Source organism: Aphis gossypii, chromosome X, assembly GCF_020184175.1.
Source record: "Aphis gossypii isolate Hap1 chromosome X, ASM2018417v2, whole genome shotgun sequence".
NCBI classification, from domain to species: Eukaryota; Metazoa; Arthropoda; class Insecta; order Hemiptera; family Aphididae; genus Aphis; species Aphis gossypii.
In genome coordinates this window covers 14,197,723-14,224,843 of record NC_065533.1, presented here as the reverse complement: position 1 = coordinate 14,224,843, position 27,121 = coordinate 14,197,723, and the positions used below count along the sequence as shown (strand labels likewise).

Here is a 27,121-nt window from a genome sequence, read left to right as displayed (position 1 = left end):
AATTATTATATCGAAATAATTCAAATAATATTCATGGGCCATATTATTATTTTCCTTATCGATACTCTGGGTATTTATAAAACGCGCGCGGCTAGATAACCGGTTTCGATCTAGGTGAGGTACCGCTGCATATGCGCGAAGTGTGGGGGAATGAGTACAGTTTTAGAACAGTGCCGCAGTTGTTTCGATAGCAGCACACGACGGCCGTAAAATCATAATTTTTTTACAACAAACATGGTTTTTTGATTCCAATAGTACTCAAGTCTCATTAGTCGTAGAAACATGATTTTGGTACCAAATTAAACGTGAGAAGTTGTACTAAAAACTGTTGGAACAGAATTTTGATATCTCAATTTGCTGATTTTATATAATTTTTTAAAAATTTCAAAATTTTAACAAATTTCAAATATAAATAAAATCGGTTTGAAAACAAATTTCAAAAATTTGTTCCAACAGTTTTTAGTACAACTTCTCACGTTTAATTTGATACAAAAATCATGTTTCTACGACTAATGAGACTTGAGTACTATTGGAATCAAAAAACCATGTTTTACGGTCGATTTTTTCCTAGTGTGACGGCCTCTTAACTATTACTTGAAATATACAAAATGAACGGTATAAAAATTAATACTCATACTTCTCATAAATTAAAAATCATGATTTTACTAAAAAATAATATATATAATCAGTAAAAAATAATAATTAATATTTTTTATTATTAATATGTTCTAAAATAAAAATGACAAAATAAAATTTATTTTTGATTCTCCTGAAAATGTTTATTTTTGTGATTTGCGTTATCTTACATGTGGTGTACATAAACGTTGAAGTTTTTATGGGGATTATGTTGGATTCAACTGGATAGGAGCAAATACACATAGCTACATCCACATTAATATGTAATCTAGAGTTAGTACTATTATAACTGTTGTAGGTATAATAGGAATTAAAGAATATACATATTATGTGTTAATTCATTCACGTTACTTTCTTAACAATTAAAATAGTTTAAATAGAAAAAAAGGTGTTATAGTTACTTAATGTCTTATAGATTTTTACACTATCGAACTACTCAGCTACACCGACGAAATTTTAATATAATATTGATTTATAATAGACATGTATAATACGTAGGCATTTCAATAAAGCCATACTATAGAAACGGCCGCGTTCAGTACAATGTATGTATTAAGAAGAGCAAGGCTGATGCATGTGGTGCGACGCTCGAACCGGAAATGATGGGTGCACAGGTAAAAATGAAAACGAAAAAAATCATAACCGTCGTCGTCAGCCGCCGTTTACAACAATAACAACAGATAATAATATGTGAATATGTGTGAGAGAGAGAGAGTGCAAAGGATATTCAGAAGTGTGCGTCGTACACAATATGGGTATATCGCGTGCATGGAAGGGTGAATAAAGGACGTGTGCAGTGTGCACGCGCGTGAATTGGCCCGGAAAGTTGAATTATACATTATTATTATTTTATATGTTTATTTCCGGGAGATCGGCCCCGCCCGTGGGTGACGCGTAATTGGTTGTTTGGTTTGAGGTGCGTCTGAAAGGAGGCGGCGGACCGTGTTTATATTCTCTGCGCGTTCGTCTATAATATTATGAGCAGTGTACAAGACCCAGCGAACACGACGCCGAACCCTTCATACGCACGTGTTCACGAACAACTTTATATAAATACCTTGTATAATGTAAAATATGCGTACAGTATGAACATAAACAAAAAAAGTTGTAAACAGCATTAATTTTTCTGATTTCCGAGACGACTATATAAAATTATATTCAGTGAAATATGTACCTACGTGAAATACATTGGTTTGACAATCACTACGTAAATACCTATATAATCATGGTAAATCCACGTAAGTACCTACCTATTGCTGTTTTGTACAAAAATAACAATCTAAATTTATTTTTAGAATTGTCTACTTATTTTTTTCTCCCACTCTGAATGCATGGATAAATGCAGACATGCAGTGCCATTTCTCCGCGTTGCTTGTACTGGGTAGGTAATAATATTATTGAAATACACAATTAAATCAATATTAGACATTAGTAATCATTGTAAGCACACGTGTGCGCGTTACATTATTGTATTTCATCAGTAAATTTTGTCTTTCTTATATTACATTCATGATTAAGACATATTTAACAAGGATGTATGAAAGTAGAATGACGACAATGATGCGTATAAAATATATGGCTTTTTGTTTGTTTAAGAGTTACTTGGACACGGTATGTCGTAATATGACGTGTGTCTAGATCAGTTGTACCTTGTACATTACATTTATTATATTATACTGTCACTATGATTATAAAGTCGTATTATTATCTGTGTTAAATACCTAAATCCTTAATTCCATTCAATTTTGAATTTTAACAATAATAATTGTTTTAGATTCTGAACGGAGTAATAAACTAATAAATATAATATTCAATTTACAATGATGAGGGTTTTTATTTGAGTGTATGTTTACACATTAGTCTTTTTGTCAATATGTTGTCGATAAAATTATTTGATTTTCCACTTTAAGGGTGGTTTTGCAAGTTAATGATATTTTTAACTAAGTTAAATTAATACCTACATACAGTTTTAAAATATTTATAATTAATATAGTTATCTATTACTTTTATTTAACTCGAAAAACATAACTTAAATTACAAATTTTCCTTTTATATCTTCTGGCAAAATAGGTGATGTTTTAGATTGATGCAAATATTTGTAAATACTTTGTCTGAAATGGCTTAAGTTTATAAAAATACAGTTTTGTAAATTTCAATTTTCTCGTTTTTAATAAATTATACTATACATAATAATATGTTTTAAATGTTTTATGTAATCTAGATATAAATAAAGAATAATTAAACATAAATCAGGTAGGTACTTATAAAATCATTATTAATTCAAAATTAGTTTATTTGAAACTTATGTAAAATTAAGGGTTTTTTTTTATCATTTTCTTGTGGTTGATCTTCCATTGGGGAGAATTTTGGACATGGAGGCTTTATTATTTTTACTTTTAACATGTTGATCAAGTGCAACTATATGTCTGAAAACTAAATTACAGTATCGACAAATATAAGGCTCCAGATTCCAGACTAGCGTTAAAAAAATAAATAAGACTTATTAATTATAACTATTATATAATAAAAGTTGAAATATTTTACGTTTCACGAGGTCAAGCAATCAGAGAGTTTTTTTGGCCATTTGAGTTTTTTCAATATCCTCCAAATTTAAGTTAAACTATACTAGACACTTTCTTACAATTTGCTACATGTGCAATAAGCAATAGCATAAATATATAAATAATATTTAAGAGAATAGTTTCTACTAGGTTGAGATGTACCTTCAGAAGTACCAAACATTATGGCAATCATATATCTATCATTAATTAGGTTAGGCAGCTCTTCAACTAACCTAACCTAACCTACACATATTAATATTTGTGATATACTTAAACATGAATAATTTAAAACGTAAACGAAGTGCGATCTGGAAGTATTTTACGGTAAAATCTGACATTATTGCTAAAAGCTCCTATTGTGGGCATGAAATCAGTTACTCTGAAGGATCTACAAGTAACCTTCTAAGGAATTTGAAAACTTAAACAAAACACGTAACTGTGCCACTGTCAAGACCATCGCTATCGAAGAAAATGTAGATGATACATCAACACTCCATCCACCAGTGCAACCGTAAGTACAGCTTCTTTAATTACAGTGTTTGAATCAGTAGGTCCATTAACATCATCGTTGAACCCATCAACAAATTCATCTAGACAAAGTTCAATTATACAATTTATTTCAAAACCGATTTCGTTTTTAAAATCTAAAGCTATAGACTTACAAATAACAAAATTCATTCTGAAATATTTCCATCCATTTTCAATTGTAGAAGAAACTGAGTTCAGAAATCCTATTAAAATGCTTGGGCCTAACTATACAATGCCATCTAGGAAGACCATCTCAAATAGTTTACTACTACAAATGTATAAAAGTACCTTAGAGAAAGTTAAAGCGGATTTAAATTATGTCACTGCATTGTCGTTGACAACAGATGGTTGGACATCTATCAACAATGAGCATTTTATAGCGTTAACTGTTCATTTCATAAATTCAGACATTGTATTATGCTCTCGATTAATTGGATGCATTATTTATAATAAAAAGTTCACAACTAAGGAACTTGCCAATTTTCTGATGGCTACAGCTAAAAAATGGAACATTTAAAATAAAATATCGGCCGCCGTCACAGATAACGCTCCAAATATAGTTAATGCTATTCGATTAAATCAATGGCAACATGTTCCATGTTTTAAACATCGGTAATCAACATGCTCTTAATCACATAAAACCAATTATGACCAAAATAAAAAATATAGTTGAGTTCTTTAAAGAAAGTTCTGGGGCTCTTCATAAACTTCAAAATATTCAAAAGCAAAGTGGATTTGAACTTCTTAAACTTATTCAGGAATGTAAAACGAGATGGAATTCTGCTTTTAAAATGATGGAAAGGATTGTTAAATTAAAAGAACCGGTGTTTTCAACATTAGCCATAACTAATAACAGTTTAAATTGCATAAGTGATGACGAATGGGAAATAATATCTTCTGCTTGTACATTTTTTCAAGTTTTTGATGATGTAACAACTGAAATGAGCTCTGAAAATACTGTGACAATATCAAAACAAAATTTATTTTATATATTTTTATTAGACCACTTACATTTAATTATCCCGAATTCAGAAACACCAACTGCAATTGTTGAAATGGCAAATGAAATTAATACAACACTAACTAAGTACTTCAAAAATTTGGAAAGTAATGGCATTCAGTCCCAATCAATTCTTCTAGACCCTAGATTCAAAAAGTATGGATTTTCAAGTGATGACAGATTTGAAGCCTATAAATCTCGACTGGTAAGAAATTACAAAACTTAAATAATGACATACCAAATAACGTAATAAACGAAGAAAATCAAAATACCTCACTTGTACAATCGTCTTCAAGTATTTGGAAAAAATTTGACGATCAAGTAAGTTTAATTGTTGGTCAAAATAATTCATTTGTAGCAAGTGTTGTTAAATTAGATAAATATTAGAGTGGAAGTCTACTTAGCCGTCAGCTAGACCCTTTAAAGTGATGGTCTAGTAGAAAACAATTATATCCCAGGTTGAACGAAATTGTAAAAAGAAGACTTTGTGTACCTGCGACATCTGTTCTCAGCGAACGATTATTTTCCAAAGCTGATCTTGTTTTAAACTCAAAAAGAACTAGACTCGCAACCAGTAACGTTGAAAAAATCATTTTCATTCAATCTAATCTGTAAACAAATAAAATAAAATTGGTTAAATATAATATTAGTTATAAAGATAAATGGTTAAATGAGGTGTTGTTATTATTATTTTAAGTTTTTGTACATATTTTAAGCTGTTATATACTTACACTTTTTGATATAGTAGTCGTATCAGACACAGAAAGCACAGAGCGAAAAATGCGCTGGGGTTCTAAAGTTGATTCCAGTGATGATGAAATTTTAGCACAGCCAATATGTAAAGACTTACTTCAAAATATTAAATATTAGTTAGCCTATTTGATGTATGGTTGAGTGTTAAGACCTAAAACCAAATTGAGAGTCAGGGATAATGTTCACTGTCTAAAGAATCGGTCTGATTCTCTTGAGAATGAGTTTTTCAAATAATTTGGCCAAAGAAGTTGGTAACAAACTAATAAGTCTATATGCAGTTACTAGGTTTTTTGGTTTATTGGAAGAATGAGTATAATTGTTGATAGTTTCCATTTCAAAAGAGAATATGAAAGTCTAAACATGGAATTGAAGATGTAAGGTAATGAGAATCAGAGTTTTTTCAGGTAATTTTTTAAGAATTGCGTTAGTTAATAAATCATGACTTGGTGCTTTGCCAACTTTTGGATTTTAGATTAGAAAGTTAACTTTGTTGTGGGGGTGGTTTTAGCAGGTAATGGTACTGGAAAAGGGGTATCTAGAAATTTGGCAATCGAGTTTAAGAGCACAAGATCGGGTGGAATATCGGGATGGGGCATGAATACATTGAATAAATGCTCACTGAAAAAGTCAACTTTCTCTTTATCTGAATAGGCTAGAGCTCGATTAGTGCCGGTAAGTGGTGGGAAAGTTAAGTAATCTTTTTGCGTTTTCGACAGTGAGCAATCTTTTAGGAATTTGGCTTGGGCTTGACGTTTTTGGGAGATTAGGTCTATTATATGAGCGGGTAGCACTTTTTTTATATAATTGTGGTTTTTTTGGTTTATCTTGTAAGAAGATTCATATACTGCAGATTGTAAAGAAGATGTTAGATCATGGGCAGCATTTTCGAAATCGTTGTTTACTTTGAGAGAGAGTTTTAGGTTTGTACCTTTTTGCATTATTTCAGAAAATTTATCTTAGTTGACAGAGCTTTGGGATAAAGAAGTATGAGAAATGTTTGGTTTGGGTGCGTCATTCACAGTTAAAAGAACAGGGGTGTGGTCAGAGCTAAGTTCGCACAAGATGCTTATGGAGTATATTATATTTTTAGGTAGTTTGGAGAGGAAGAAGTGTAGTCTGTCTGGATGTCTATTTTCATGAAGAGGCCAGTAAGTTGGCCCTTTGGGACTCATAAAGTTGATTGAATTCTTATTGATGGTTGAATGAAGCATTTTGCCACTCCGGTTTTTGGATATACGCCCCCATTAAGAGTGTTTGGAGTTGAAGTCGTTGCCTACTAAGAAGTATTGACCTAAGAACTAACCTTGTTACTCTAGAGAATCTTGATACAATCGTTCATCTTATGGACAGATTGATAGCATTAAATTTAAAGACTGGTTGCTAACTAGTTTTTTTTCACCATATTATAAACGACAGCCTGGGAGAAAAGTTCTATTAGGGGATAACCTATCATCCCAAAAGATGTAATTTTTGAATGCGAACAAAATTGAAAATGATATTGGCTTTGTTAGCCTTCCTAAGAACTCTACTCATTTAACCCAGTCCTTAGATGTTGGTTATTTCAGATAGTTGAAACAAGCATGGCGAAGTGCATTAAATGAGTGGAAAAACCAAAATACTAGATTGAAAGCTATTCCAAAAGTAGCATTTCCTACTCTTGTATGAAAAGCAATTCATGTTATGTATAATTATTATAATAGTGGTGGTTCAATTGCCAATGATTTGCGAGCGTCTTTTAAAACCTCAAGTATTTTTCCATTGAATAAACAAAAAGTGATGGACAAATTGCCAAATACTGATGATTCAGATATCTTAATTAATGATACTGTTACCGATTTTTTTAAAAGTCAACGATACCCAAAAACTGATGACAATGCAACGAAAAAAGAAAAAAAATATAGCTGTAGGAGCAGGAGCAGATATAACAGTGGCTACATTTGGTGTCAATAAAAATGAAATTTCTGATGAAGAGGTAGAAGTAAGCAATCTTCCAATTCTAACTAATGACTCTGAGTCAGAACATGAAGTGATAGATGACTCTAAACCAGACTATCAACCACCAAGTAATGATAACATAAAAATTGGAACATTTATTTTAGTTAATGCTAAATTTGATAAGCATGGGATGTCAATTTATGTTTATCTCGCTGTTATAAAAAATATCAAGGACAAAATTATAACAGTAACTAGACTTAAGTCATTGGGTACAACCAAACAAACATTTAAATTAATAAAAGATGATGTGTTTGAAGTAAATGTAGAATAAATTCAAGCAGTCTTGAAGTATCCTTAAGTCAAAGGCGTGGGGAAATGAATTAAGTACAAATTTTCTAATTCATTGGATGTAAGAAATTTTTAGTTTTAAGTTGATAAAATTTAATTAACAAAAGACAAAAAAAAAATGTAGGTAACATTTTAGTTAATATTATTATAAGGAATATTAATAAAAGTCTGCCAAAAAAGATAAGACTCAGTTAAATAAGATTAGGTATTTGTTTTTGTTATTATAATTAAGTTTTTTATTACTTCTTAATTATATGTTTAAGATATTGGGTGCTGGTTCGGTATGCGCTCTACAGATTTTGCCGTTCTACACTCGATTTACGTTTGGTACGGAAATATCTGCCTCGGTTTTATATATTATATGTTGGGTTTTTCTTTCGACTTATCTTATCTTTGATTATCTTTACCTTAAATTATATTATACTTACTGTACATTTTATTACAGTCGTTTTCTAGTGTTCACTAGTATCGTTATAAGTATAATATTTTATTTTTATATAATACAATATTTTATAATTTATAATTTTGTATTAATTGTTAATTGTGATGGCTGTGATGACGTTTCGTGAGTTTTATACTATAGTAGTGTCATCGGTTTCTAGTAGAGAAAGGATTGTTGAAAAGTGCCGAAGACAACGACCCTTGTCATAAATGCGGCACAGAAATGCAAATCAAACGACGGAAATGCCGAAATGGGGAGTGGATGGCTATTTTTCGGTGTCCAAAACGAGGCTGTCAGACAACAAGATCGGCAAGAGCTGGCAGCAGATTTTTTCATTTCACTGACTTAAACCAACGTTGCAATAGTGGGTTAACACTTTGTCAAATTATTGAACTTGTATTTATGTTTGTATTGGAATTGCCCACACAAATGGTAATGGATCGGACAGGGAGAAGTAAGGAGTGTGTTACCGATTGGTTTAATATGTGCCGAGAAGTATGCACAGCTGTTTTGAAAACTAAAAACAAATTGGTTGGAAATGCACAAAATCCAATTCAAATTGACGAAGCTCGTTTCGCTGGCCGAAGGAAGTACAATAGGGGTAGATTATTAGCTGGAGATGGTCCTCCCACATTGACAGATATAAATTCTGAGGTTATTAATAACCGAAATTATGGTGCACGAGTAGATGGCCCCTGGGTATTTGGTTTAAAAAATGGAAACGATTGCCGTTATTTTTATGTTCATCGACGCGATCGAGAAACACTTTTACCAATAATAGAACGTGAATGCGAAGCAGGATCAGAAATTCATTCTGATGAATGGGCTGCTTATAGGTGTCTCACAAGCCGTGGATTTGTACACAAGACGGTAAATCACCAAACGTCTTATGTCGATGCAAATACAGGAGCTCACACTCAAAACATTGAGAGGTCATGGTTGGACGCAAAAATTAAATTATTAAAGAAAATGAGAGGTGTTCCTTTACATCATTTGCAGTCCCATCTTGATCAATATTGCTGGCGACTTTACTGTCAAGACAGGCCGGATCTTTTCCTCGCCATGCTAGAAGATATCCATAACGTGAATGAAAGCCAATAATAAAAAAAAATAATAATGACGACGTATGTAGAGCGGAAAATAACTAATTTTTATACACTTATTTAAATTTTATATTACTTTTATAATTATTTAACTAATTTTTATATATTTATATTCTATAATACTTTTATTATGACGTTTTTGAAAATTATGAAAATAAAATAATAACTAATTAAAATCGACCTGTAGAGCGCATACCGAACCAGAAACTTGATTGTAGAGCGCATACCGAACCAGCACCAGATATTGTAATAAAAATATAAATTTAATTAAATATCGTATTAAAAGACTAAATAAAATGTAGGTAAAATTTTAAGTAGTATTCTGATAAGAAACATTAGTTAAAGTCTACCAGAAAAAATAAGACTGGGTTATGTTAAAATAAAATTACATTTTTATTGATAATATTATATTTTTATTATCTACCTATTACATGTCAATGGAGTTGAAAGAAATATATCCATTTAAATGAATAGTTATATTTTTTTAGGAAAAAAGACATGTATCAATGTAACTCCACTTCACTTATATTAAAATATTTCATAAAACAATTATCATAAAAATTTTTTTTGGAGAGCATTTATAGTTTGGCTACTTAGCTAACTACATGTAACTTTAAAAAATATATGTGTTAAGATTATAAAAAAATGATATTTTTTTGATTGATTCTTGTGGAGAAATATATATATTTGTAGTTAAGCAATTTAATTAATACATTTTTCTTTATCATAGCATTAGTTAAATGAAGATAGAACCAAAAAATTAACAAAAAATATCAAAGTAACACTCCTTCTACATTGCTCCGTAGAAAATAATATCATAAAACATTTAGAGATTTGATAAAGAATAAATAAACATTTTAACAGAGATGTGATATTAACCAAAAATGGTCAACTTATTAAAATATTATTAATAAAACTTAAAGTAATTTTTATTTATCTGAAATTTAAATTATGAAACATAATTGTTTTGTGTCTGATAAATATTATTAAATTTTTGTTAGTTATTATGTTATATTTTTTTGTTGTGCGTTATAAATCATACAATTCAACAACAAAAGCTTTACTTATAAAAATTATATTGTTTATGAATTATCGTATTAATTGCTTGATAAAATAGTAAATTGTTAAAAGAACAAATATCTAATTATTTTATTTAAATACATGATACAAGTAATTTTAATTAATAACTCACCTTTACTAAACCTCTGATAACATTTAGAGAAGCTGAATTGTCGACTGAATCACTTTCTGAATTATGAAACATTTTGATTACAGGCAAGTTGCTTACTGTTTTTGTATAGTCTTGTTTAGCCTCAAATAATTAGGTAATGTAGATTAGATACCTATTTGTTATAGAGTTATTTTGTTTTGTTTTTATCTATTCAAAATGTACACTCACATATTATTTTATTCTGTTGATAATTTTTGATGGAATAGCATATTTTAGTAATAGTCTTCTACTTTTTCCCATTACAAAAAAACAAGTCATCAAAATGTAGTGAACAAACTAAACTTGTTTTTGATACATTGTACACCATTTTCTTGTAAAAAATTGAACTATTTATTCTTAAAAGTATCTTTAAGAGGAAATCTGAAATAAATAGTCAAAGTTTCTATCATAATTTACCTCCTAATAAAATAGAAAATAAAGACCTAATTTCAAAAATAAAATAATTAAAAACATTATTTCATTAAATAGCAACGCACGGCATTAATGGGTTAGTGAAAAATGTATTGATACTACATTATAAACTGGCACTTCAAAACAAATTGTTTCCAGTAGACTCGGCGGTCGATTTTAATATTTGGAAGTTTATGGATAAATGATATGTAGCAGTCTACACTATTTAGCATTTTATAGCGACATTCCTTACTGGTGTACCAGCTGAACCGATTTTTTGAGCAATCATATGAGTGTAATCAGTTTTATTTCGTTATCGCCGTGTGCAAAAGGCTTTATATAATTTAGAGTCGAAATAAATATAAAAGTAGGTATAAAACAACATTTTTATCGTTAAAATACCATAAGTTTTTACTTTTTTTGTATAACAACATACATTAATTAATTTATGCAATTTTAAATTTTAAAATTGTATATTCTAAAGCCGAATATTTTTAAGAGTACTAAGAATATTTTGATAGGTACTTCAAAATCGAAATTTGGAAGAGTATCTAGCTTTGTTGTTTTTAGCTTAGTTGTAGCTTAAACGTTTAACTTTTATAAGTAGGTATTTAAAATTTAGCGAACGTAGTAATATACTAATATTTCCCGAAGTATTGTCGTACTACTATCACTATCATACATCCTGTACCTATATACATTTCGTATTCGATATTTTTTTAACTTACGAAGTACCTATTATAGTATCGTCGATGATATTATATGATAAAATTATCATAATATTCAAACTTAAATAGTTGTTTATAATGTTTATATTATAGAGTGCTAAATGCTAATGTTCATTTCCACAGCCGATATTTTATTTAATTTTAATGCCAAAGACGAATCGTTATGGTAAATGAAAATGTGCTTGCTTCCATTCCATAGCCCAGCGACAGCTGACATTTTATTTGATTTTAATGTCAAAGACGAATCGTTACAGTAAAGGAAAACGTGCTTGCCTCCAGTGTAACTTGTACTATTATGACATGCAGCGCGACTGGTGGTCGAACGGTAGAACTATACACGGCACGATATACCGCGGTGTCCGTGTCCGTGTCCGACGTCCGTCATTTCCGATGATGCAATGACGCGAGCTTTATCGGGTGTGCGTAGCCGCATGTAAATTGTTTATACTTAATAGCGTGTTTTGTTATCTTAAGTCGTTGAATCCGTAATTTGTATCTTTCTTTTTTGTTTTCTCGTTAATTATTATGCCCGCGGAACATTAATTAATTGTCAACGATGTCCGCACCGCATACAAATAAAGCCATGGATAGCGACCCAGCCGCGATGGTAAGTAATAACAATCGATATCGATCTAAACGACTTACGTCATACGTGTGTAATTACTGTAATTCAGTAATCTCTCGTCATTCGCATTGCTTGCGTTTCGGAACGATTCCGCGGATATGAGATTTTTAAGCAATGTAATAAGTTAAGTTTAATATTAAAAATTTATTAAATGAACGCTGAACGCTGTTATTGTTAGTTATATTTGTGATTATTATTAATATATTAGTTATAATTGTCGATTTTATTCACCTACCTATTTATTACTATTATAGATGATTATTATCGATAGATTGATGATAATATTTAAAAATGATCAATGTAGGTACCTATCTTATTGTTTATTATGGGTTATTTAGGTCTGTAAGTATATGTATTATAGGTAACTATTTCCGACGCAACTGCGAATAACCCGAGGAATAACCAGTTTTATAGTGAACTCGTCTCATTACCTATCCATACTGTCAAATGTATTCTAATTTTAAATAATCTTATGATAACATATTATTATTGATTTTAAGTAGAAATAATAATAACAAATTACAAAATATAATTTGTGAACTCGAATATTATTATCTAGTGGATTATCTCTATCTAGGAACACCAGGCTGTGAGAAATTATTTATACGAGTTTCCTTCTATTGTTATAACGTAGGTTAGTTAATAATAGTATGAAAATAATATCGTGTAGGTAGTACACAGCGTACGTAGTCTATGTATAATTTAGGAATTATACTCGAAATAATATTTCATGTCGGGTTAAACTGTGTAAATCATGTTTATGTACACGGACGTGTTTATGTATATATATAACTTTTATTATTATTTATAGAATCGAGTTTCACCGCAGCTAACGATAACGAGTACGACGACGTTTTTCTCCGTTTTTTTTAAAATTTTATTTTCGCATTTCGCACGTCTGTTTTGCGTTTTTCACGTCCGATCTGTCGGTATTCGCGTAGTACGTGTATTTTTTTAATATGTAATACGTAATTTCAAATGAATCAACTTCGCAAAAATCGTCTTCACCCACTATATTTCAAAAAACTAAAATTGTGATTACTAGACTTTTTACGATATTTTCTTTACAGTTCCGTCTGCGACCTAGGGTACTCACTTACAGCGGTCAGAGAGTTTCAAATAAAACATTTATAATAAGTCATTGGTTAATAATTCATTAATACATTATTTTATGTGTGAAAATATGATATCATTGATATCAACAAATACATAGTTCTCCAAGGATAAGAACCTACATCTGCTGCTGAATTATCGTCATCGGAATTTTATTCTAATAAAAACATTTTAATAACATTGTTTGGGTATGGTATGAACGATGTGACTAATAAGCAGTAACATTATTAAACATAAATATTGTCTGGTGGATTACATACCTAGTTATTCGCAGACAGTGCGAACGAATTCATTTCTAATTTCTTCATTTCGTGTACAGCAGTTCTGCACTTAATACATGAACTTTTTCAGTTTGGTTTTTAGTGAAGGAAGTGCATTCACACCAAATTGTCCGTATACTGTGTATACACTATACAGTATACTTTTTTTTCCTGTTTGAACCGACGATCGGGAGGGAACCGCTTTAGCATTACTTTCTCCCGGCTTCTGTATACTATACCGTGTATAGATAACTGTGTATATTATAGCCCTCCATTGGTCACAAATAGAATTTTGTTTTGTTTTGTGTTAAAGCAATTATAAATTTAATTTGTATAGTCAGGTTAAAAATTATTATCATTATGCATACCTATTTAGTAAAAATATACAAATGTTTGTCAAACATTTTTAGTTTTAATCGAGATGGGAGTGGTAGATAATCTAGATATTCCATGATTGGCACGATTCTCAAATAAGTTGTTATACTTTTGTTCGGTAGCAATGCATAAAAGTGTAATGCCTTACAAGTTAGTTTAAATTAATTAATAATTATGTACTAAAAAATTATGATAAATTAGATTTATAATCATACCTAGTACCATTAGTAACTTGCCAATGGTATCGCTATTCCAACAACATACATAGCTATGCAATGTTTATATTTGAGTAAATAACATAGATACTGCTTGAATGTCTTATCCATAAAAATAATTTCACTTCTCAGTTTTCTTAAAAATTCTTTCATCTCAAATGTAACAATTTTGTCTCCAAGAACATCACTCCCTATAAATTAAATTATTAATGATGATGGTTCATAAATAACTTTCAATTTTTGAAAGCTCTCTGATTAAAAATCAGTTATTAAATAAAAATATTTCTAGAAAAATAACCTCTATAAAATGACTGATTTTAAATCTTACAAAAATGCAAAATATTTGTCTTTACCCTAGTGAGTCATGTGAAAAACTAATTACCTAATAAAAATTTTTTCCGTCACTCGTTGATCTCTATTCGTTCTCAAAAAAAAATCACACAACTTTGTAGATAATGTTAACCATAGTTAAATAGACAGAAATAGCATCTTTTACTTCCAATGCAGTGTAAACTTTTAATCCTAAAAAAAAAACAAGAGATCGCCTCACTTCGACAGATATTGTTGGTTCTTAAACCACTTTCTCCAAAATATATCATAATTAATATAAATAAATAAAATCATATTATTATAAAATAAAACATTAAAATATGGAACGAATATAGTATAGCATCGGTGATAATGCAATACTCCATAACTCCAAAAAGTCAACTTTTTAGGAGACACAAAAATGTATTTGTAAAATCAAATTTTAAACCGTTATACATAAATTATTTAAAAATATATATTAAGTATTTACGTGAAGAGCATACTAATAAAAAATTTTCAATTATTAATAATAATGATAAATTATAGTTCTTACAAGGTATTGTGTGGTAAATTTTGATAATTTTGATCACTTATGGGGTATAAGTTCATAAACTTAAAACTGTAATAATTAAAAATATCTTTTTACTTTCAAAAACAACTTTTAATATTATAACATAATTATTAGTATCACAATTAATTTGATTTTTATTAAGTCTTAAGTAATGATTCAGATTTTACAAATTCTATTTTATGATCAAGATAAAATTGGATACAGCTCTGCTATATAGTAGGTCACTATAATTGATGTATTAAATCCAATGAGAGGCATCATTGTATACAAAAAACAATTCTGAACGAATAACATTTGTCAGCCTAGGATTTAATTTCCAGTGGTTGGTGAAAAAGGTGGTTTATGTTTTAATGGCCTGAATACACCAAAATTTAAGTTCTTTTATAATTTATTATTGTAAGCTAAACTTATGAAGAATCTTGTTTTAAATTTTCAACTATTAAATTTTATTTATACAAAATTTTTTATGAATTATACCTAAAAAATAATTTGCAAATATTCATGACTTTAACAAATGTTTGTCAGTATTTGAACTTCAAATGCTAATAAAACAAAATTGTACCTTTGTATTCTTATTATTTCTGAATCACTATAAGACCAACTTATGAGAAATTTTGTATTGAATTTTCAAGTATTTTGATTCAACCAAAATTTTTTTATATATATTAAAAAAAAAAAATAAACAAAAACGAATATTTCAAATACCTATGAATAGCATTAAAATAAGCGAAATATTTTCAAAATTAAATTATCTAAAGAAAATTCCAAACTAAATAACAGGTAAAATTTTCAATTATTTATGACTTATATGTTTTGAATAACAATTATTTAAAATCGTTAGTGAATAAATCGTTATCGTTACGCAATTTCGTAAAAATTTAAAATTCAAACGCACTTAAAATTGTTCCTATAATGATACTTCGAGTTTTCTTTATAGCTACTTGAAGGTAAACTTTTGGAAAATTTAGTTTTGAATTTTTAACCTTGGATACAAACAAACAATCTTATGATTTTTCAACTACAAAATTACTTGCAAATTTTTGCGATTTTGACATACTTCGTACAAAATTGAACTAAAAATGCTTATAAAACAAAAACTACTTATAAGGAACCTTGTATTAAATTTTTCGATTTTTTTTTGGGAACCTATAATTTTTTTATTGACACTTAGAAAAATTGAACATTTAATTTCAGTTGTCTATAAATAGCTCAAAAAAAGTCAAAATATTTTGAAAATTTAGCCGTATATAGATAACGCTTATATAATCATGCGGTGAAAATTTCAAGTATTTACAGTGATTTTTTTTTTAGTTACAACCATCTAAAAATATTGTTTTAGTCGAAAACTGGTCCTGAGTAAAAATTCCCATTTTTCCGTTACTTTTTTTTTTTGTTTTTTTTTATTGTTTGGAAAACTGTTGGAAGATGTTACTTCTGACTTGTATAATGTACCAAGGATATTCACTTTTCCATCGGAAACCCCCCCTGAAGTTGTAATTGAAGCATTATTTCGACAAAATATGTTGTACACAAACACAAAAAAAATAATACACACACTTATCATTATAAAATCAATACATTTATCACTACGTTCAGAATTAAAAATTTTTTTTTATAATTATAGTCACATTTATAACTTTTAGAGACAAAAAAAAATTCAAAATCCATAGCTTTTTCCAAGTTATTAACATCAGTAACAGCCCCAATCTTTCCACTCAGATATTGTTGTATCAAGTATACCAACAACACGAGGTAATTATTCTACTAAGTCATGGACCCAGTGTATATCTTTTCACCTACTTTGTAGCGCATGGGCATTTTAAAGATTTTGCGGTATGATTCTAACCATTTTCATCAATTTTATTTATTAGCATATTTTTTCATACAGTACATTTTTTAAATACCCCCAAAATGTTTCTAATAAACCGTATGTCAAAAGCAGAAGAAAATTATAGATTAATACACAATAATCATTTAAAGGCTTGGGAGAATTTTCAGGTATAATTTTTTGTGTTCCTTTAAGATGTCCCACCATGTTAGCCCCATCGTACCACTGTTGTAACCTTGACGATACATATTTCAACAGTCGATTCCACAAGAATTCGAACCTATTTAAATAAAAAAAAAATATTTTAATTGTATATAAAAAAATCATAAAATAGATACTTATAAATAAATGTACTATATTATGTAATGGAGGTTGCTCTATTTTGTCCTGTTAGTCTATGAATTTCAATAAATTAAAAAAAAAACCACGTAAAAATCATCGTTTTTGGTATCAGGTACAAAACTTATTGTTTTTAACATCAGTTGTTTCATCTGCTAAAATTTAAAAACACTGAAATGTATTATTATATTTCACAATCTTAATCTCAAAAACTAGTGTTTGATATCGCGGCGCAATCCATTTGCGCCCGGACCCAATTTATTGTAGCCCACATACGCCCGATTCAAATCAGGCGAAAATCGTGCAACGTTGCCATTTATAAAACTCCAGATTTTAATTAGAAGTATTTATACAAATTTTCTGATTATTTATTTAATTATTATATCATTGAAGGATGTCCGTTTTCACCATCAGTTTGAGCTGAACTTCCAACTGACGCACCTCGCATTACAAATTGTGCTGAATCATTTCATAAACACTTTAACTCTCAATTTTCTTCACTTAATTCTTTATTAACTAGTGTTATTAAAAATTGAAAATTATACAAGTGGAATCATTTTTAAAAATAAATGAGCTCAAAACGGTAGAATAAAACCTAGATGTAAAGACCAAAAAGAACGAATACAATTTACTTATAAAGCGTGTAATGAGTACAAAGTAAAACATTTAAATAGAGTAGAATACTTAAAAAAAATTTTGTATCATTGATATTTTTATTATTGATTAATGTGTATTATTAATTTTCATTTTACATATGACAAATCCTTTTCTTTATGCTTGAGAAAAGCACGAAAGTTACCTTCATTCACACATAGTTCAGATTCACCCCTAAAATACAAAAACAATATAATAATACATTTTCTTATAATGTAAGTTATCTTTATAAAATATTTACTTTTAAAACAAATAGGACCAGATTATCTACGACCGACCATGCATGAACTTGACTACTACATAACATGACACATTCAATAATGGGAATTAAATTCAAGCTATTTTGCTTTTTATGTTTTATTCTAAATATTCTAAAACAATATTTTACCATTAAAGCTATGAACCTGTTGTTTACTCTGTAGTTAAAGCAAATATTAACTGTTGCAAAATTGAAAATAATATGAACAAAATATTGATATATTTTAAGCAAAATAATTTTATATCAAATAAAATAATAGTACTGTGTCCACATTTATTTTGAATTTTTATTGAAGTACGAGAACAATGTATTACATTTTCTTTTATTTTCCATTTTATTATAATGTTAATTTTATGATACAAATTGCTGGTAGTAATAAAAAAAAAATGTGTTATGTATTCTATTTAATCGCATTAAACAATATCCAGGGATAACAAATCTTGATCACATATTTAGTAATAATTAATTAGTTATCACTTTATATAACTAGTAAACGATAATAACTTTTTAGTAAATTTTGGGTGCAACAAATATATTTATATATTGGTATTGTAAATATAAATTATACAATGAGACAATGAATTTTTACATCCCTTACGAGTTGTTAGAAAAAAAATGGCCAACTGGTGAAGGAGGTTAAATCACATGAACCTCTCTTCCACGTTAGTACGATTATGAATGTTGGTCTACAAAAGATAAAATAAACAGCACAATTAGGTAAAGTAATAATAAGTAATATTTCACTATAAATAAAACATTTTTAAGTATAAAAGTTAAATTATCTTCTAACAAAATAAGTACTTAGCTTACGAAGCAATACTTATATGCATTGGTCACAGTGAACATTTGTTCGCCTTAAAATATAAGAAACTGAATAATGTTGTTATAGAAATATATGATCACGTGATTTATATTTTTAATAACTTGGGGAATCAACGAATATGTAACATGTTATAGAATTGTAATTTATTAATAGTATTTTTAACAAGTTTAATTTAAGCTTTATTTTAATTTTTTTTTAGGATATCATAAAGTATGTACCGATTAAAACATACTATTTCAAAACGGAAGAGGACATTTGTATATTATTTAAGACTAATAAGATACAATTTAAGTCAAGTGTTTATGAAATAATTTCACAAAATATTAACAAAATATCATTAGATTGTGATTGTATTCATTCAAAGGATTGTGTTTTGATTGAGGCTAATGTCAATAAATTAAATATCAATCATGAAGCCGGCTTTTCCATAACTAGAAATAATAATCAAATCACAGACGTAGTTTTTAAGAATGTGATAAATGAAATTTATGAATTTCTCAGTTCTTTCATTGTATTCTTAAATAAAGATGATAGAATTTTAATAATTGATGGACTAGTTATTGGAAATATGACAGATTTTAGTTCCAAAGATTTAATTGCAGTTCAATCACATATAAACACGCCCGTTATCTTATTAAAGTCAAGTTTATTGCCTTTAGAAAAAACAAATTTGTTACAAAATAAAAATCTAGCTAAAATCATTGGTCCGGGTATTTATTTATTATTTGGAGATATAAAAACTATCATAAAATACACGGATGAAGAATTTATGTTGCTAAGAATACAGAGCTATGATAAATGTTATACTCGAGTTCGCAAGTATCCTCATAGTATTCATAACTTCAATAATATTTCTGAATATGAAATAATGAATGGTGTAAAATCTGATTTGTTTTCATATCAAGTCGATATTTTAATAAAGAAACCATGCAAAGATTTTCTTTCATTGATATTGAGCCAACAGGTTATTTTATATAATGTAAAAGTGGTTCATTCCAATAAAGCAGACACATATTCACTATACGTTAATGGAAAATCAACAAATTTAAAAGCCCTTAAAGTCATTCCACGGCTTGAAGAAATTCCAACGGCTCAAAATAATCCAGCAGAGCCATCTTTTGATGATGAAGTATCTAACTTACCACCATGTCCTAAGTCTTTAAAATTAAAGCCAAATACAACTGACAATCATATTATCAAAACAGGTAATTGTTCGTCTTGCAACAAATTCATAAATAACAATAATGAAGCTCAAAAAAATGATAATTATCAGCATAACAAAATGATAAAGCTAAATCATCCAACTCATAACCAAGTCCAGCAATATGATAAGAAATTGTTTCCTCCTGCATCTTCGCTTTGTATTGATGAGACAAAAGACATATATAAAAATAACTTGCCAATAAAAATGTCAGGTGTTTCTGGTATGTCATTTAGTTCAGATAATTCACAAAATTCTTTGGATTCTACTAATGAAAACAATCTAGAAGTTTTAAGTGTGAATAATTTTCGATGTATTGGTCCTTGTAAACCAATATGTATTGAACCATTTTTAAATGATGATCATAATTATATCAACTTAATATCTGGTTATTGTGCAAAATGTATTACCTTTACTCCAATGTCTTTTCTGAAACCACGCATAAACAATATAAACAATGAATACAAATGTTTAACATGTCGCAATGTCTTGTTTCTGACATTTTTTTTCAAATTGAACTTTTTGTATGGAGAAGATTATTCTAAATCAATTGGATTACAATGCTACAAAGAAAAAGCTGAAGACTTAATCAAAGAACTAACGAATGAAGATATTAAAGTAAAGGATTATCTATCACATTACAGTTATAGGCAAACAGTTGTAAATGCGATAAAAAAATTTATACGTAAACAAGCTAACACTTTTATAGTTTTTTATGACTTACCTTCAGATAATGTTCATATTCTCATTAGCATAAATAAAATGATTGATTTGGAAATTGAAACAACATAATATTACACAATTTTAAATGTCTAAACATATCGAAGTTTTTAAATAAGATTAATTCAGTATTAATTATGTTATGTTTATTAACATATTTATTTTATTTTTTGTTGATGTATACAAATACTAAACAATTATTATACTAATAAAAATTGTATGGTTTTTTTTTTCAGTTTTATTTATTGATTAACGATTGTAAAATGCTCATTAGAAACTAAGTACTTGTTATTTTTAAAGATAATACTAAATAATGTTTATTACTTGGTACCTGTAAAGTATACATACATAGTTTAATATTTGTGAGTATTTTTATCATTTAAAAAATACAAATAAATACAGTCAAAGTCTCGGATTTAATTACTTATTTATTTTTCTAATAATAAGAAGTATTATTGAACAATAATTATTTATTTATTTTAGTATTTTAACTGGTAAAATAATATGGTTATTTTGAAATGTGTATACCTAATCTTCAATACTGTTTGTATTTAAATTATTGTGATCATTTATCAGCTTAAATTCTATTTTTTTTCAAAATAACCGACTATTTAAATTATAGGATATTTTCGGAATTTAGATCCATTTTTTGACCAAGTTCATTTTTATTGTGGTATCATCACTGATTTAACCCTTTCAGACCTGAATATTTGTCTTGAATAAATAACATTTTTTTACTAAATTTTTAATTGTGTCTATTTAACTATGGCCTATGAGAAATTTTATAATTTTTCACCTATATTCATTGAAATATAGGTAGGGCCACATCAAGGTTCAAATATAATACAGTTAGTCTCAATCCAAAATTTTGAAAAAGTAGAAGTAGGGGAGATTCTTTAGTGACATCATTGTCACAGGACCGACTCAAGTGTTTATACACACCTAGGCAAACTTGAGTTTTGCCACCCCTTACATACTACATCAAATAATTTTTTTTATCTATAATATAAACATATTAAATGCTGTCCTAGGTGTGGGACTATGTCGCCTACTCCTTGAGCAGGGCTTGCATTGTCATATAGCTGTCATATGAGATACACACTATATACCAAGGTTTATAGATAATATATGTTGCCTTAAGGTCAATGTTCAAATAATATAAACATAATACAAAATATACATTAAATAATATTGAAATGTAATAGAAATACCACAATTAATTGAAGTGATTTGTTCAGTATACGGTCTTAAATTAATAAGCCTGCATCTACCTTTAGATGTGATGCTCTTATTGTTGGGTCCCGTTATGGTGGCACGATTTGGCGGCCAAGTACCATAACAAGTCACATACACATTATTATTTTGATGATTGATTGTCGAATAAAAAAATATTAATAAAGACTAAATATATTAAAAAAAATAGTATTAAGACGTGATAAAGGCTGTGGTTTTTACAATCCATTGACCATTATCGGCATTATTAAACTTATAGTAATAATCTATGACTGTAAAATAGAGCTAAAATATAAGATTGATGTGACATAGTTGACATACTGCTTTTAAAAGTATCTAATTACCAATTAAATTTTGTTTGAATAATTTTTGGTTAAATATATTATTTACATTTTATTAAAATGAAACAAAATCGTTTGAAAATTTGGGGAGCAGTTCTAAATAAAATTTTAAAAATTGGGGATAGAACATGTTAATCACATTTTTGTGGGGAATCTGTAAAAAAGGAAGATATTACAGGTATAAAATCTAATAGAATAGCAAAAGTAATTTCTAAAAATGTACTTACTAGTATAATTATCGTATACGATTAGCTTTATAAATAGTTTTTTTAAAATATTTTATAAATCTTACAAAACAATTTAACAATATTTGACATAATAATATGTTAACATAACATAACATTTTTAGACAAGTTTTTTATTGTATACATTTACATACTTTTAGTTATTTTCATTTACAATTAGTATTTTAAATTTACTGAGATTTAATTCATTCAAATTGGTACTTTTATCTAAAATGTTTTTTCCTTATTATTATTAAATAAGTTATAAACTCAAAACATATTTATTTATTTCATTAAAATGTAGACTTATTTAAAACATGGAGCTATGCTATTACTTCCCAAATTGTTGAATTCTATAGACTAACGAAGTTGTAGCTTTGCCACTTCCACCTGTCTTATTTGAAACATCTTTAAATAAAAGAAAACAACTTTGAACAGGTAAAAATCTTCAATTAACACATGAAAGTATTTAAATTACGAGTACATAGATATATTTTTTTATTTAGAAACAATATAATAAAAAAAGACTTAATACAAATAAAATACAAAATGTATCTCGATTCATCCATTATATTTTATACATAATTATATCAGAGAATTTAGGAAACAAAATTTCAGAAAATCAAAAATGAATTATACAAGAAATAGTCAGTTTATCAAAAGAGTTGAGTTTTTTAAGATCAGTGCTATTAGTACCAACATATTACCTTCTTTTCACAGGTAATTCATTAACTAGAGCAGCAATATAAGCATTTTGGGCTGTGTATTCCCCTATTTTCCAAAAATTATCAAATTCAAGTATTCCCCACACAACAAATATATATTAAATAAACTTTTATTATAAAACTAAAACTTTCATTCATAAATATTTAATAAATATTGAGTTAATTTTTTGAACCCATTTCCAATATTTAATAAATAACAAAATTAAATATTTCAAAATAAATAATAGGAATTATTAAACCATTATATAAAATATTTGAAATGTTACCAATTTTAAAAGTATTGTATTAGATATGTTTTATAATTATTAAAATAATATACTATATAGGTAATAAAAACAACAAATAATATTTAACAATGAATTGACAAATTTATTTATTAGAATCTAAAAAAAAAAAACAATTTTAACCATTAAATTTAATAATAAGTTTTAGCAGGTTTTGATAAAATAATAATAATAACAATAATAATACTTTTTAACATTTTTTGAAGTAATGCATGGTTAATTTTACAATTAATTTAAAATAATAATAATAATAAATGGCAATAATTGATATAAGGTTTATTTGCAGCTGCTGTATTTATTTCAAGTTTTTCATTTTTTTGAATGTTAAATGGTGCCTGTGCTAAATAGTACTTGATTCTACCTTCTAATTCATTTTCTGGCACATTCATAAATTTAGATTGACCTTTTTCAGGCATCTGTAAAATTACATTTATATTATATAAACTATAATACACTTATTTAAATGTGAAGAAATAACATTTAATTAATAATCTCACCAAAAATAACAGGACAAATAATCAGATCTCAAAATTTCTTTTTTCCTTTTTTACCATTATATGAAAATAAGCATAGTAAATTGTCTAAAGAATATAGAAAAGTGGGAGGGAATATCAATAATATAAATTTTATGTTCTAGTATAAAGTTAAACCATTTTTGTAATTTAAATGACAATTTATAATTTTATAATATTGTTTGAATTTTCAATAATGAAATAATAAAATATACAAATTTATAAAATAAATAACAATTATTAAATTTTTATAATAATAACAGTAAAATAATGAAAAATAACATATCACAATAAAAACTTAATTTAAGGAACCTTTGTTTATAATATGATAAAATATACAATATTACATATTAATAAAAAAATAACTGGTCATAACTTTGACCATTTTAATTTACCATATGTATTTATAATAAAAATTAATAAGCAATTAAAAAACTGGTAAATTTTTCCAAAAAACTTTCCTGTCTTCTGGTAAAACTTGTTTCAAAGTATTTAATATATCATTTTCTTTTGATTCTGAAATTCCACGTGGAGTTACTTTAGGCATTAATATTTGATTATTGATAAAAAAAAATTTTTTTAAGACTAAATGTATGAAAGATCATACTGTCCTCGTACAACTCTAATTGTAACTATATTTTTAAGCATCATACGGTTAGCTTTTTTATTTGTTTTTTATATGATTTATTATCAGTCCACAAAAAAAATCATCGTGTTCTATACATTTTACAATAACGTCCTATTTGCATGTTTTACAGTAGAATAAAATCTTTGAAGTCATAGGTTTTTTTTGTTGTGTTAGTGCTTTTTCAACCTGATGATGAAAGTTATCCGCGCTCATGAAAATGAGACCAGGTTCAAAAAAATATATATCAATTACTTTAGATGTTTTTCATTAGAATTAATTATAAAAACTAAAAAACTTAATAATAACCTATTTTTATTCTGACTTGAAAAATTATCTAACCAAAGTACATTATGTGGAATATCTCTTAATTCTTTAAAAAAAAGTATAGAAAGTACTTATTAAATCATCTTTGTTTCTACCACTAATGGTTTCGTGCCAAATACAAGCTATGGTATTTTGCTTTGATTTCTGACCAAGGGGAACAAAGCTTTCATGGTAAGCTGCTAACCTTCTAACAAATATTACTTTCTTAAATGCATCAACTCTAGGTAGCATAATAATTTTTTTGTAAATCAGCAGAATGGAACCAGTATTTGGCAGTTTAGTGTATTATTATTTGACATTCACTTTATATGATAAATTAATTTTTATTAAATCATGCTAGGATTTGGATTCTGATAATTATGTGGAATGTTCTACTTTATTTACTGTAAGTTTTTTAAGTTTTTAACATAAATCTTTACATCTTAAAGTTACTTTTATGTTGCTTTGTTGTAACTTTTTTATATATCATTATATAACTAAAAAATCCAATCTTTGACATAACCCAGTTTTTGGCATTTGATTTAAAAATGTTTGTAATTCGTAAATAAATATGAACTTAGGTATTACAAAAAGTAATGAACATGAAAATTATTAATTATATTCATTAACTATTTTCTACTATTCATAACTCATGAAACATAAAATATAACATATTATAATCACATATTAATATATTAAAACAAAAAATTTTTAGTTAAATATTTAAAAATTAGGTATAAACATTAGCAAATGAAATATTCTTTTAACTTTTAAGAAAATAATATAATACCAAATAATAGAAATTAAGTAATTACTGGTAAGTTCACATTTTAGAAACTCTGAAAAATAACTAAAATACTAATACCTAATAATATGAATGGATGGATAGGAATGGAACTTGATTAAATTTAACTATCATCAGACTCTTCTTCTTCAGACTCTAATTCTTCCACATCTGACATGCAATCCTTGTCATCAGTGATGCACAAGTGACAGATAAAGTCAACTTCATCATCTATATAATTTAATAATATGTTTTTTGGGTATACAATCAACATGAAACTGTTTGGAGCACCCATCACATACAACTCATTGTCTTGTTAACCCTCTTATGACTTCTGAACTATACCTGCAGAAACATACTGCACAGATTCAATCTTCTTCTGAATCAATTACAATTTTTTTTTATTGCACTTTTGTTTATAGGTAATTGCTAAGACCTGAGTTTTTTTCTTCTCGTTTTCGCTTTCTTTCTGCTTTCAACTCCTCCGCTTTAATTTTGACCAACTCTTTTTTCTCTTCATACTCTTGAAACCATCTTGAAGTGATAATTGATGGCATTTGCAATTTATGCCGTACTGTTCTTTTTTTTTTTTTTTTTTGTAGGTATTTTGGCCACAGAAGATTTCGTTTGAAAGGCGATGGTACATCTTCACCACCAGTTGCAAGTGAACATTTTTTACCAAATATTTCTCTCCTTTTTTCTTTAGATACAGTTGCAGGAGTACTTTTTTGAAAGCATCATGTAGTGGAAGTACTTGGTGCACGATTTGAAGTGTTGTTGTAATTGCTTCTATTATTTACTTCATCAAGTAGACTTATAGAAATACCAACAGTATCACTTATCAAAATATTAGATTGAAGACTACTTTTTCGTCAAATATCAAACAGATGTTTGCTTTGTTCTAAGCCATTCCATTCTTCATTTATATTTTCTTTAAATTCTGCAATCACATTTAGCTCAATTAAACTTTGACGGATTTTCAAGAAAGTCTATCAAATTATTTTCAATTAAAAAGTCTTGGACATTATTGAACCAATTAAATATGTGACTTTTTGTAACTAGACTTCTTGATTTTATAACTTTTTCGACATTTCTTTTAGCTATACAAGGATTTTTTTTCATGAAGAGTTGGAACCATTA

The 27,121-nt window shown here is 27.7% G+C and overlaps 1 protein-coding gene across 1 annotated transcript; it reads left to right on the top strand.

Moving 5' to 3' along the window:
* Positions 1 to 11,425: 11,425 nt before the first annotated feature.
* On the top strand, positions 11,426 to 21,362 carry LOC114120537 (uncharacterized). The gene is made up of 2 exons (XM_027982475.2): positions 11,426 to 12,262; positions 19,226 to 21,362. Exons 1-2 carry the CDS (start codon positions 12,212 to 12,214, stop codon positions 21,017 to 21,019), a joined length of 1,845 nt encoding a protein of 614 aa, XP_027838276.2. The 5' UTR covers positions 11,426 to 12,211; the 3' UTR covers positions 21,020 to 21,362.
* The last annotated feature ends 5,759 nt before the right edge of the window (positions 21,363 to 27,121 follow it).